Consider the following 14,339-nt stretch of genomic DNA (forward strand, 5'->3'; position numbering starts at 1 on the left):
AGCAGAACTGGATCGTGTACCTCTTAGTACCCCTTGCAGTGCCCAGCTAACAGGGCAAGCTATAAAAGTTTATTAAGAAACTGTCAGAATTGCTAGTGCCTCAGGCTATCCCTTCTCCTTACCCAAAAGCACACTGGAGGCACACCCACGCACACACACCCTGTAACAACACCAGGGTAAAAAGTGTCTTCATTCAGCAGATGAAGGCTCTGAAGCAAATTTATCTACTGACTTATTTTTCCAAAGCCGTGTTTGAGCTGAAACCTTAGCCACCTCTTTGACTCACAACATTCTTGTCTAAATTATACGGCTGCTACCAAAAAAAGAAAGAAAAAGTTCCTCCTTTATCTGACTTCTGACATATGGTTCTTACTAACAATCTATATATACACATCACAGAAGGTCAAACTGTAACAGGAGACGGTGATATTCAAGATGAATACTATCGCTTGTAAATTACTTCACAGTTTATGTAAGTAGTAACGCAAGAAAAAAATAATTGCAATGCACAGTAACCTGACTCTTGATTGCCAAGGCATGGCTCTACACGGAATTGTTCTTTGTTTTTAAGATCCAGACCAATGCTGGAAGAGAGATGTCTAGCTAGGAGATCATCAAAGCTTTGTTTCATTTCAAGGACACACAGTTCCATCCACGTTCCGGCCCAAAAAAGCACCATTATCTTTTTAGAGAAAAGGTCAGTAAAGCACAGCTCACAGGCCAAAGCTGGCCCACAGCCTGTTTTGGTATGACCCACAAGCTAAGAATTCTTATACGCTTACATTTTTTTAATGGCTGAGGGGGAAAAAAAACAAAAGAAGAATACGGGGTGACATGTGAAATTTATATGAAATTCAAATTTCAGTGTCTATCAATAAGTTTTACTGGATCAGTCACACCCGTTCATTTACACGTCGTCTGTGGCCGCATCTACAACAGCAGAGTTGAGAAGCTACAACAGAAGCCATCACAAAGCTGAAAATATTTATTACCTGGCCCTTTGCAGAAAAAGCTGCCACCCTCTACTTCAGGGCACAGATGCCGAGTCCTAACTGCCTCTACCTAAACCCTAACGTGTGAATATTATCCATTTATTAAGGGTTACATATTACATAACCACTCTGTACAGCCTCAGTTTCCATATCTGTAAAATGGGGTTCATCATAGTACCCACCTTATGGGGTCCCTGTGAGTTGTAAATTCAGAATATAGGCAAAGCACTTGAAAGAGTCCCTGACACAGAGTGAGCCATGACTACGGATTCGCTGGACCTGCCAATCCTTGTCGCGGGCTGCGTTCTCCAAAGGAAATGCTAGCAACGTGGTCAGCTTTCCAACTAGCCCCCACATCTGCTTATCATGGTAGAACAGAAGGACAAGAAGAATTAGAGAGAAAAATGAAAGAAAAACAGAAGGGTGAGAAGAGAAGAAGAAGAAGAAAGAGGAAAAAGTATGAGGACCCCACTCAGTTGGGACAGTAGGTGGCCTACTTGAAGGGGAAGTATAAATTAGGGTAATTTCATCTATACTAGCAGATTAAATAACTCCTGTGGGCTGCCTGGATACCAGTCACCATGTGGAAGCTGTCTCCGGGGGGGAAAGTATTCCAAATTCCCAGCAATGACTTACAAATGAACCGCTGGGTCAAGCCCATTTTCAAGTGGAGAACTTCCTGTATTTTACATTCCTAGACAAATGACAAGTGAGAGTTGCAGTACATTCTGTGTCTTGTTATCCGTGTCGAGGAGCTAATTAGAAGGAAACAATGGATGTAAAGCCGCTGGGCGGTGAGGAGCTGCTCCCCCGGCAGCTCAGAGGAGGGCGCGGATAAGCAGTCTTATCCAGGAGTCCTCATTGTGTGCAGAATGGCACTTACTTCCAAACGCTAAGAAAAAACCACCACGTTCCCCTAAATAGAACACAAGCTCATTCACCAAAAATGGACCTGGGTGGCAACTGGGATGTAAACATGGTGTTACTAGAAGAGACACTTAACCTGCTACCGAGGTTGAGAAATGCTCTTTCCCAGGGCTCCCGCTCACTTGAATACCTTATCTGAGCAGCACGGCGTTCCTGCCATTTCCATGTGTCTTTGCAAACTTCCCTCCTGTTTCTCTTCTTAAATTATTTCAAAACTCTAGATACCTCCCCCGCCCCGCTAAAAAAGAAGAATTTTTTAACTCAGGACTGCATCACAAATAGCTATCTTTGGTATCCTTGTCCCACCTTGATTCCCCGAGTCCTCTCTAAGGCTTTGGTTTATGTTTATGGTCAGTCTTCCCCGCAGAGACTAAACACACCCACCAAACATGTTTAAGAGACTTGATGTGTAAACCTTAAGGCAAGAGAAGACATTATTATCCAAGTGATTTCAGCAAATTGTGCAGAACAAGCGGAGTGACTGAAAGCAATGCATCCAGGACAATAATGAAGGTGCTCCTGAGCGGAGGCAAGCTGAAACACTCACTGAGAATGAATCTGCTGGGACAGTCCCACTGAAGGCTTCGGCTTGAGGGTCAAGGTCATCTGGGCAACGGGACTGACTCGTGGTAGACTGTCTCCCTTCTTCAGTGAAGTGCGCTTTGCTGCTTGCTCAGGAGGGACCCAGGAGGAAGCAGCCCCGGGACTCTGCCCTCCAAAGCCTGGTGACGAGGTGTCCTGGGCAGCTATGGTTTCACAGGCTTTGCCCTTGGTCCCCGGTTTACACACACAGAGTTGAGGCCGGAGACACATCCCTCCATTCTGGCACGGTGGAACACAGCTTGCTGCAGAAAGACAACAGAAGACACGACTTTGAAGAAAAGCTTTGTAGGGGCACCTGGGTGGCTCCAGGGGTTAAAGCCTCTGCTTTCAGCCCAGGTCATGATCTCTGGGTCCTGGGATCGAGCCCCGCATCAGGGTCTCTACTCAGAGGGGAGCCTGCTTCTCCCCTCTCTCTCTGCCTACTTGTGATTTCTCTCCGTCAAATAAATAAATAAATAAAATCTTTAAAAAAGAAAAGTTTTGTAGACTTCACAAATTCTTCCAAAGCCCTCACATTAGCACCAGTATTTTTCCCCCAAAAAATAAAACTGTATTTAAAAACATGATGGAGGGGCACCTGGGTGGCTCACTCAGTTAAGCAGCAGCCTTGGACTCAGGTCATGATTCCAGGGTCCTGGGATCGAGCCCCACATCAGGCTCCCTGTTTATCAGGAAGCCTGCTTCTCCCTCTCTCACTCCCCCTGCTTGTGTTGCCTCTCTCACTGTGTCTTTCTGTCAAATAAATATATAAAATCTTTAAAAAAATTAAAAAAAAAAAAACCCGCGATGGAGGGGTGCCTTAGTGGCTTGGTTGGTTAAGCTTCCAGCTCTTGGTTTGGGCTCAGGTCATAATCTCAAGGCTGTGAGCTCAAGCCCTGTGTCAGGAACATGATTTAGGTTCTTTCTCTCTGTCCTTCTCCCACTACCACTCACACTGCCTCTCAAAAACAAAAAATACTTTTAGACAAAACAAGATGGCAATGACAACGATGATGATAGCTCATATTTATTAATGACTTTCTCTGTGCTAGGCACTGTTCTCATGAGGTATCAACGAATTTAATCCCCCGGCAATTACTGTAAGTAGATGTTTTATTTTGCCTATGTAACTGTTGGAAGAAACAGACACCCAGGGGTTATGTAACTTGCCAAAGGTCACACGATTGTGAATAAACAGAAGAGCTGGGAATTGAATCCAAGTGACCGGGCTACAACATCATCATTCCTAACCACTCTATCACAGCGCCGCTCAGAAATGCATCAGAAACAAAGGAAAAACTTAAGAAAATGCTTTGCCCTTCTTAAACTGTGCTCTGTGTCAATTTTAGGTATCCAAATAAGACTCAGCAGAAAAACAAACAAACAAAACAAAACAAAAAAACAAGTTCCACCTCAAACCCCCAAAGGTGCAACAGACTTCATCTGACATAAGCTATCAGAGCTTGGAGTGACTGAGAAATGTAGTCCAACCCACTTTCTTGTTTTTACAGGGCAGAAGGACGCACAAATTGAGAAGCATACAACGTACACTTTCATACTTTTGTTTGTAAAAGCCAGTGCCCTGTACACCATGCCTCATGTTACAAGGGAAGGCAACCAAAAAGAAATGAGCTCTTTATCTCCTATCCAATAGGATGCACGTATTCCGAATCACTGACCGGAGGTAAGTGGATTTCATCGCAGGCAAGGTACTAGAGGAGTTTAGCGGTTACGGACTTAAATTTTATTAGGTGTATTAGGTTGATGTTATAGGCTGATGGACAGGATTCCTTCAGTTTCTTCTTTATTTGTCCAAAGGCTCTGATTTACGCCAACTGATTTTTTTATCAGTCCACTTTTAACTTTAACTCTTGGTCCTCAGGCAGATCACACTACAAATCTCCATAAAATTCAATGCCGGATTCAGTCCACATGAATTTTTACAAAATAGATGAGGGACATGAACCAGAGGAGGCTGAGTTATGGAGAAGCCGAATGACCAAGACCTAAAAGCCCTTCAACCTCCTGATCCTCTATAAAAGAGAGAAGATACTTTTCCCATTGTCCTACAATATGATTCATATTAGTTATAGCAAATAATGATAAGAAATGACCATCAAGTGTCAGAATACTAGGCTGACAGGTTTTCCAAAAGTGGAAAAGGATTCTTACAAAGCAAAGAAAAACACAGTCAACTCCTTTGATGACCTTGGGGAAAGTTATTTAACCTTGGCCTCTGCACCTGTACGTGTTTGGGGGCAAGAGGAAGGCAGTAACTGCTTTTTTCTAAAATGGTCCTGAAGAGCTCTTACCAAATTAGGCTTCTAAAATTCAAAGCCCAAAACTATGCACTTCAGTGTTCAGGATTCTAACTTATCAGCATTTTCTTGGCCAACTGATGACCACTGGGTCCCTTCTCCACCACGGTTATTTATGGAATGTCACAAGAATGGAAATGGGCTCCACCCAGAGAGAACAGAAGTAGCCACGAGGGAGAACAGGACTGGGCTTTCCAAGCTGCGCCTGTACCAGAGATCACCCCCCAGGCACTCTCACGTACACATTCTCTTCATGCTTTCAATTAGAAACATGTTTCATTTGAACATCTGAGAATGATTTCCGCTTCTCCTCCCAACCAAGGTGTACTGCAAACGTCCCCTCATCTAGCAGGAAGGCTTCACAGAGCAGCTGACAAAAGCTGGTACCTAGAAAGAGGCCAATCGTGTAATCTTCCAAAATACCACTGAGCGTATACAACAAGAGCCTGCCTTTAGGAGGAGGACGTGGATGGATCGGAAGTAGAGAAGGGTAGAGATTTTTTTTAATTCTTCAAGTTTGGTAGAGTATGGGAGGCAGGGAAAGAATTTTCAACAAATTTACAAAAAATGTTCTACTGTAAGAGAAAGAACGTATTATATAGTAATGTTTCTGGATACACTATCACCCTTTTACAGTAAATGTTGAAAGAGCAAGGAGAACGACTAGACAATGTTCTCTTCCACCTACCCCAGGAAGGCTCTAGAAGCAGCTTCCTGGAGCACGCAGACAGTGGGGGCTGGCTCAACCTGGGGCAGGGAGTTCGGGGGATACAGTCCCTAATTGCCAAGATAAGCCCCTCACCTGACATGAAAAGAAAAGCAAAACTCATGTCTTGCAACCACATTTTATCAAGCCATTTTCCTTGGAACTAGGACCTCACGCAGGCGTGGTTCTCGCTTCCCAAAGCGTGGTGCCTGGACCAGCAGCCGCATGCGGAAGCCCTCTAGAAATGCACATTCTCGGGCCGCCCCGGGGCCCGCGAATTGGAAACTGCAGTCCCTCAGTCTGTCTTCTACATGAGGCAGATGCATCGTCAAGTGTGAAAACCATGGACAGACATAAAGTGTTTGGAAACTGGCACTCTTCCACCAGCCAGTTTTTGAGGATTTTTTTTTTTTCTAATTCCACTATCATTAGCATACAGTGTTATAGTATCTTCAGGTGTACAATATAGTGGCTCAACAATTCCATACATTAGGAGGTATATTTTTATAAGGGCAAATTTGGTGTTTTCACATATAGTTGCATTTATTTTATTGAATTCTTGCTGTGATAAATGTGTTTGTTTTACATTGTTGCCCTTTTATTTTTAATGCAAAAAAAATTTAAAAACTTTCCCTAGGACCAAATTCCCAAGATGATTATAGGTCCCTTCCAAAAGTTTATTTGTCACCATTTACTTCCAATGTAAAAATCTGTAGGCAATGTAAAAAAACGGTTATTCTAACCAAGGACTCAAGTATGTGGAGTATTATAAATAAATGTTACAGAAGCACTTTAAAAATACTTTTTCCACCAGTGGATTCTGCACTGGCCCAGCCATAAGTGGTTCAACACAATGAGTAAACACTACATCAAGATCTTACCAGCAGCTTGGGCCTTGGTTCTCAGGCTTAGCCGCACATTAGAATTGCCTGGGGAGCTTTTAAAACTCTCAAAACCAAGGGTAACGCCAGGCTCTGAACCAAAATCTCTGGGGGAGGGGCCCAGACATCAGTTCTGGTGTTTGCTTTTTGCTTTTTTAAAGTCTCCAGGTAATTGCAATGTGCAGCCAAACTTGAGCAAAATCCTAATCCAGACTTGCTGACAGACTGGGTTTCGTAAAATGCAGCTCTTTGGACTTTTTCTCCTTCATTCAAAAGCTTTCAGCATTGTTAGCTGCCCATGAGACACATTTAAGACCCTCTACACCTGCCCCGACCCCCTTTTTACCCCCACTGCCGTCGGCCGGTTTCTGCAGAAACCCACCACTGCTTGCTTCTGCACACGGTGCCCTGTCCTAAAACACAGGCCCCGCAAGCTCTGACTTGTGTAGAACGTCCTCCTTCTCTCCGAAGTCCTTCCCAAATGCCTGCCCACTCCTACCACGACCTGTTCATCGCCCAAACTCCCATCCCCTCCCATCATTCCTATCACAGTCCCCATGTACGGCCGCACATCATTAATCATCTCCCAACAAGTTTTCTCATTTCCCAAACTACATTATCCACTGAGGTCAGGTAATGGGCTCATGCAGAACCTTCTGCAGCCTAGGACGGCAGCTTTAACTGCATCTTGGTCAACTAACTGGTGTGAAAGCAGCGCCACTCCTTTCCAAATTATGCTGTGATCTGAGGACATCTGTAAAGAATATAATCTGTACGCTCCTAATCTGTTACATTATTACAGTCTACACCTCCGGACTTCATTTGCATGTGGCATCTTTGATCAAATCTCCAATCCTCCAAAGACGTTTTTAAACAAAAATCAGTATTCGAATATACTCTGCTAATGTAGAAGATCCGTAGTGGCATTTAAACAACACGCGCTTGGGTTAACCTGGGTGGCTCAGTCAGCGAAGCCTCTGCCTTCAGCTCAGGTCATGATCTCAGGGTCCTGGGATTGAGCCCCGCGTCCAGCTCTCTGCTCAGTGGGGAGTCTACTTTCTTAAAGAAACTATTTCAGAAGCCCAGACCCAATGTGTTCCAAAAGAACTCTGAAGGGATGCGACTCTCAGAAACAAGCTGGTGAAGGACTAACAGAAAAGAACGTCACGATGCACTTCCGGTAAGAGCTGTGATAAGTTACTAAGCCTCCAGTGGAAAAGCATGTTAAGGGGATTAGCCTAAGAAGTTCAGATGCAAAACAAACAAACAAGACCTTCTGTGAGGAGCCTGTACGTGGAGATGGTTTGGAGATCTACAGACTGTCCTCTGAACCTTCACCAGCAGGTGAAGCTGCACGGGCAGAGGGCAGAACACCAGGAGGCCAGGACCTGTAGCGAGCAAATTCCCAATCCTGCCCCCACCAAAGTCAGGACATTCAGCAGGGTCCCCAGAATTAAACTCCTTTAAAGAGGATAGCAAGGGAGGTGGGTGGGGGGTGGGCTAGATGGGTGACAGGTATTAAAAAAGGACACCTGGGGTGCCTGGGTGGCTCAGTGGGTTAAAGCCTCTGCTTTCGGTTCAGGTCATGATCCCAGGGTCCGGGGATGGAGCCCTGCATTGGGCTCTCTGCTTAGCAGGGAGCCTGCTTCCCCCCTCCCTCTCTGCCTGCCTCTCTGACTACTTGTGATCTCTGTCTGTCAAATAAATAAATAAAATCTTTATATAAATAAGTAAATAAATAAAAAAGGACACCTGATGTGATGAGCACTGGACGTTGTATTTAAGGGCTGAGTCACTGAAGTCTACTCCAGAAACCAATACTGCACTGTAGTTTAACTAAAATGTAAGTTAAAAAAATAAAGAGGATAGGAAGACTTCAATGTTAATATCAGGCAAGAACAGTACATGAAAGGAAACTAACACACATATCAGTTAAGAACACAGATACAAAATACCTAAATAAAATATTAGTATTTGAAAAACAGAAGAGCAAGCAGAATTCCAGAAATACAGGATGGCTTTAATGTCAGCAAATGCTGTCTATGGAATTCCCCGTGTTAAAAAAATCAAACGAGAACTTATCCCAATGAATGCAGAAAGTCTTCCAATAAAATCCATCACTACTCATAATAACAAAAATTGTTAGCCAACTAGGAATACAAGGGGATTTCCTTGTTCTGGTAAAGAGTACCTACACCAAATCCCACAACAAACAGCATACCAAAACCTACAGCAAGTACTATAAGGAAGCTGTAGAGGCCTTCCTATCAAAATGGGAGACGTAAGGTCTAAATGCCTACCATAACCTCCAATAGCTAATGTTGTGTTGCAGGTTCCAGCCACCAGGACACATGAAGAAAAATAAATGAAAGGTCTCAGAACCAGAAAGAAGACACAAGTTTATCATTATTTTCAATTTAAGTAAATTTTCAATTTAAGTAAAATGTCTATGTAAATACAAAGACTCTACAAACTATTATAAGCGATAATGTGGAACTGGTTCAGAGATAAACAGATCAATACAGTGTAATATAAAGCTTAGAAATGGACGAAAACATAGAGTCTTGTGACAAGATGGCGACACAACAAATCTGTAGAAAAGCACTGGGCGTTGTAGAAAAGCTGTGTAGAAAAGCTACATAATGGCGTTGGAAAACAGACATTCATCTAAAGGAATTAAAATCTGAGCCCTACCCACATAAGAAATATACATTTTAGACCTTTAAAAACTTTAAATGAAAATGTGACAGAATCTCTTCATGATTTGGGGTAAGGAAGAATTTCTCAAACCTGAAACAGGAAGTAAAAATCAAAAAGGATTGATGAACCTGACTATATCCAGAGAGAGAGAATCTTAAGTAGACTCCACACCCAGTCTAGACCCCAACGTGGGGCTCAATCTCACATCCTGAGATCACGACCTGAAGGAAAACCAAGAGTCAGATGGTTAACCAACTAAGTCACCCAGGTGCCCCAAACTTGACTAGAACATAATTTAAAAGACACTATATACAAAATTGAAAGACAAATGACAAAGTCACTTGCGATAGATTTAACAAAGGATATAACCAGATAGATCAAGAATTCCTAAAAATCAAAGGAAAGGCCCCCCAAAATGGACAAAAGATATGAATTAGTTATTCACAGATCATGAAATGGGAGTGACAAATAAATGTGAAAAGATATTCAACTTCTCCCATTATCAGAGAACTGCAGACCAAAACAACATTGGGATGCAGTTCTACAGTCCAGAGACTGGCAGTAAGTCTGTCATCACCCGGTGTTAGCAAAGATATAGGGAGAAGGAACTCTTACATAATGCTCATGGGTTATTTTACATTCACCTCTGCAAAGAGCAATTTGGCAGTATTCAGTAAGGTTCTAATGTGAAAACCCTAAGGGCTGGCAATTGCACTTCTAGACTGTCATGTACTCAAGCAATGTTCACTGCACACCATGAACAGTAGGAAAGTACTGACATTGATAAACTATGGTATATTTGCACAATGAAACACTAGACAGCAGGTAAAATCATGATCCAGGTCTACAGCCAGCCGCATGGAGGGATCTTGAAAATAACATTCACGGAGAAAGTAAATTACATGATGCTACCTTGTGATACTCTTTTTGATATGATAATAAGTATCCATGCAATTTTTTTTAAAGATTTTATTTATTTATTTATTTGTCAGAGAGAGAGAGAGAGAGAGCACAAGCAGGCAGAGCAGCAGGCAGAGGCAGAGAGAGAAGCAGGCTCCCCACTTAGCAAGGAGCCCGATGTGGGACTCGATCCCAGGACCCTGGGATCATGACCTGAGCCGAAGGCAGATGCTTAACCAGCTGAGCCACCCAGGCGTCCCTATGCAATTTTTAAAATATATAAAATGCTAATCATTTTTATAGACATAGGAAATCAACAAAAGCATAAAAATGTACTGGATTCACACTAAATTCGTGACAGTGATCACCTCTTAGAAGCAGAACATACTAGAGAAGAAAATAAATCACTTTACTGGAGGTTTTTTCTTAAAGAAGGGTAGCAAAAAGACAACGAGCTTACCTATATAGCTGTGTGTAGTATATAAATTGGGATTTACGGCTGTACCCTTTGTACTTTTCTACATACTTTATTTTTCAAAATCAAAATAATTTTTAAAAAATTCTAAAAAATTCTAAAAAACAATGCAACAGAAGGCAATTAAGAACTGAAGGCAGTGAACACCTGTTCCTTACACAGGGGGTGAGGAGGGGCTCACGAGGACGAGGCAGGTCAGAGTCAGAAACTGCCGTCATGACAATGATGAGCTCAGACTGCAGAGCCTGGGCTTGCAGAAAGCTGACACGGGTGAAGAGGACATACGACAAAATTTTACTGTATCCTGGAGGCCAGAGCAAGCTTCTGAAAACAGCTTTTTGTCATTTGAAACAAATTCTCAAGTTCTACCCTAAACAAATACTTGCCCATATCTTCCCTATTTGATTCCTACTCCGGTTGACAAGCGGATCCTAATGTTCTTTAAAAGTTCAATGATTGTATTTTTAGGAAATAACCCATGCCCTGAGGTTCAGCCTCTACTGCTTTTAATTCTAAAAAAGTAACTCTTCGTTATATTTAAAACTCGTCCCGGCCCACACAGGGCCAGCAGGATGACTCTCTACCCCCTCGCTTTTCTCTCCAGACAAGTTGTAGCATGTCTCCTGCAAGTGTCCCGCAGAGAAATGTGAGTCTCACTGTGTCTTCTGTGATCAGAGACAGCAGGTGAGAAATGGCTTTGCTGTGTGTGTCTTCACAGTAATTCCCAGCTGCCCTTTGAAATTATTCAACAACACTATGTGATATCAGATCACAAGAAACATAGCATGAGGTCACACATTTTAGTCTAACTCTGTCTGCCCCTTGTACCGAACCCCAATAAATGCTGTGTTTGCCTTGCAAATGTCTCTGGGTCAGCTTCCTCCGAATCCCTCAAGAGCAAAAAACATTAGCATAACATCCTGATGCCTTTTCTATCCAGCCTCATGGAATAATGAAGAATTCCCCATCACCGGATTTTCTGGTAGGTGAACCAAACACCAACACATATACTAAACCTTGTGGGTTTTAATCTTTAGGGACACCCATGAGAAGTACCTCAGGTAGGGGTGCGGGGGGGTGGGGGGCAGTGGTTAAGTGCATGTGTTCAGGTCCTCTTTCCAGGTCAGGCTGCCAACTAGCTCGGCCTTTCTCCCCACTCTTTCCTATCCTGTTTGCTTTTGTCATCTACTCTCTATCTCAAGTGACAACTTACCCAAGCAGACAGTCAGATGGTTGTGCAGACAGTCAGCACAAATTACACAGAACACAAGTCACAAAGGTTATGTGCAGAATTTCCTGGCTTTTTCAGGCGTTTAATGCCTTGATGTCAAGTACTGAGCTGCCATCTGCCTAATTCCCCGGGAGCTGTGTTCTGGAAGGTGGAAGTTCTGGAAGCCTGAGCTCAGCAGGAGTAGCTTGTTACTGTGTGATTTAATTTAAAATAGGTGGTCAGCAGAGGCCTAGCACAGTCCTCCTGATGCCATCAAGAATGGTAAAACCACTCATGGAATATAACGTAATTAAGTCGTAAGTCGTGTAATGAAAAACCACCAGCAGTTTTGCTGGGTTCTGTTTCTGGCCTTATTACTGCCATTTTATTAACGTTTCTTAACTTTTTTTTTAAAAGTCAGTGAGAAAAGAAAAGAAAGCAACGTTAAAGATCTACAGTTTAGACCACAGAAACATTTCATTTAAAATCACGAAAGGAAGAGAAAGAACAGAAAAAAATTTTCAGGAAATGCTCTTACATAGAAAAGATAAAAGTTGTCTTTAACAAATTAAGACCAAAATTGGGACGGGAAAAAAAGAAAGGAGGACAGAAACAGACAATGAAGACAAAAGAAAATGCAGTTAGTAAATAAACCTGTCGGGTAATGTCCAAATTATCAAGAGAAATACAAACAAAAATGAGGAGATACAATACTCGGCTAGTTTTTTTAAAGTCCCCTAAAAGTATTAATATAAATAAAAGTAATATTTTCAGAAAGCAGTTTAACAATAGGTTTCAAATATTTCAGTAGCCTCGTTTCTAGAAATGTATTCTAATAGTCAAAAAAGGAAATAACTAGGCACATACATAAATCAGCCACAGCAGTGTTATTTATGCCAACAAAAAATCCAAAAGAAGCACACAGGTCGAGTCAAGTATGCTATGACAACCATTCAAAATTAGAATTTTAATGTCATACTGTTAAGTTTTTTAAATGGGGATACTGTTACTATGAATAAAAACCCAATGTTACTTTGTGACTTACTGACCACCTTCTCCAACAGTATAATTTTGTTTTGTGCACTAATGCTCATACATATGTGTGACAAACCTTGAGTTCTGTCACAAGTCTGTGACAAATCTTGAGTTCTACAGACTGTAAAATATTATGCACATATAGAGTATGATTATAATTGACATCTTTAGAGTTCGTTAGAAGGAAGACCACGTATTTCTAAGTCATAAATCTGTAATGTGTTTTAATCCCATCATATTATTCTTCTTCACTCATTCACACATTAAGACCCACATCCTAGCGCTGTGCCAAGAACTGTGGATAAAAAGATGGAGAGACAAATGTGCTCTCAAGGAGATCAGAGGCCAGTTAGGACAGATTAGTATTTAAAAAAAAAAAAAATCACTGTACAGTTATGTGCTGGTACAAAAGGTATAGAAGGAATGAGAAATGAGGGGCCCTCTTTGGGTAAATGACAAATATTTTGATGTATTATATCCAGGGGACCGCAAAGTATACAAAGAATTCTTCGAATGGTTTCCTGGAGGAGTGAGAAAATCCCCCTGCCCAAGCTCACCTACGGATGGAAGCAGAGAACACTGGGCTTTGGAGCCACACTGATCTGAGTCTGAACCACCCCAACCCTACACCCTTCCTGTGTGCCCTGTGACCAATTGCTAAGTTTGTCCCGCGCCTTCTTTGTCCTTCATTGCACCAAACGCTGAGTGACAATCCTGCATTCCATTTGTACCAGGCACCATCCTATGCCCCGTGACTAGAATGGCACACAAGAACATGCCATCTCTGCCCTGGGAAACTCATGGCCCAGGCAGAAGACTGACAGGAGCAGTGATTTGATCATCATTTCAACACTATTACAAGCGTTTCAAAAAGAGGATGGTACAGAGGGGGGCCCACCCATATGGGATTTAGGAGATGAGGAAAGACCTCCCTGAGATCATGAACTTAGGACCAGATCTGAAAGCTGAGAGAAGTAGGTAACACGTAGGCCTGGCCCTGGAGTGTGGGGCCAAATGTGAGCAGAGAAACCTGCCACAAGGCCATGAAGAAGCAAAATGCAGGGGCGCCCGGGTGGCCCAGTCGGTTAGGCATCCAACCCTTGATTTCAATTCAGGTCATGATTTCTGGGACCTGGGACCAAGACCCTCACTGGGCTCTGCACTCAGCAGTGTCTGCTTGGGGATTCTCTCTCTGCCTCTCCCTCTGTCCCTCCTGGCCTCATTCTCTCCCTCTCTCTCTCTCTTCCAAATAAATAAATAAATCTTAAAACAAAAACAAAAACAAAAAAATGAAGATTTTAATGAATCAAGATAAAAATGGACTCTGCTGGCCCCAGAGCAACTTTTCATTAGCGATCAGGCTCGGCGGGGTGAGGAAGGAATTACGAGCTATTCTTAAATCCATGTGTCCAGTACTCTGCCACAGCACGGTTTACTGTGACCAGCAGAGAGGTTATCCCGCACATCAGGAACACAACTCTGATGCCCGTCATCCTCCGTGTAACCTCCCGCTGCTCCAGATGCCCCAGTCACCCCAGGAATAAGTGGACGAGAGGCGTGCAGGGAGACAAGCCAGCTCTCAGGCTGCCAACAAGACTGTCCACAGGTACAGA

General features: G+C 42.8%; 1 protein-coding gene across 7 annotated transcripts in view; it reads right to left on the reverse strand.

Moving 5' to 3' along the window:
• The window catches only part of LTBP1 (latent transforming growth factor beta binding protein 1), a 398,263-nt gene that overhangs the window by 351,134 nt on the left and 32,790 nt on the right, over window positions 1-14,339 (reverse strand). For all 7 annotated transcript variants that reach the window (XM_032881895.1, XM_032881898.1, XM_032881896.1 and 4 more), the window contains exon 3: window positions 2,467-2,764. In XM_032881895.1, the coding sequence (XP_032737786.1) occupies window positions 2,467-2,764 (298 nt within the window). The remainder of the gene's footprint in view (window positions 1-2,466; window positions 2,765-14,339) is intronic.

The sequence above is a fragment of the Lontra canadensis genome, unplaced genomic scaffold (assembly GCF_010015895.1).
Source record: "Lontra canadensis isolate GAN:19392208 unplaced genomic scaffold, GSC_riverotter_1.0 scaffold78, whole genome shotgun sequence".
In the NCBI taxonomy this organism is placed as follows: Eukaryota; Metazoa; Chordata; class Mammalia; order Carnivora; family Mustelidae; genus Lontra; species Lontra canadensis.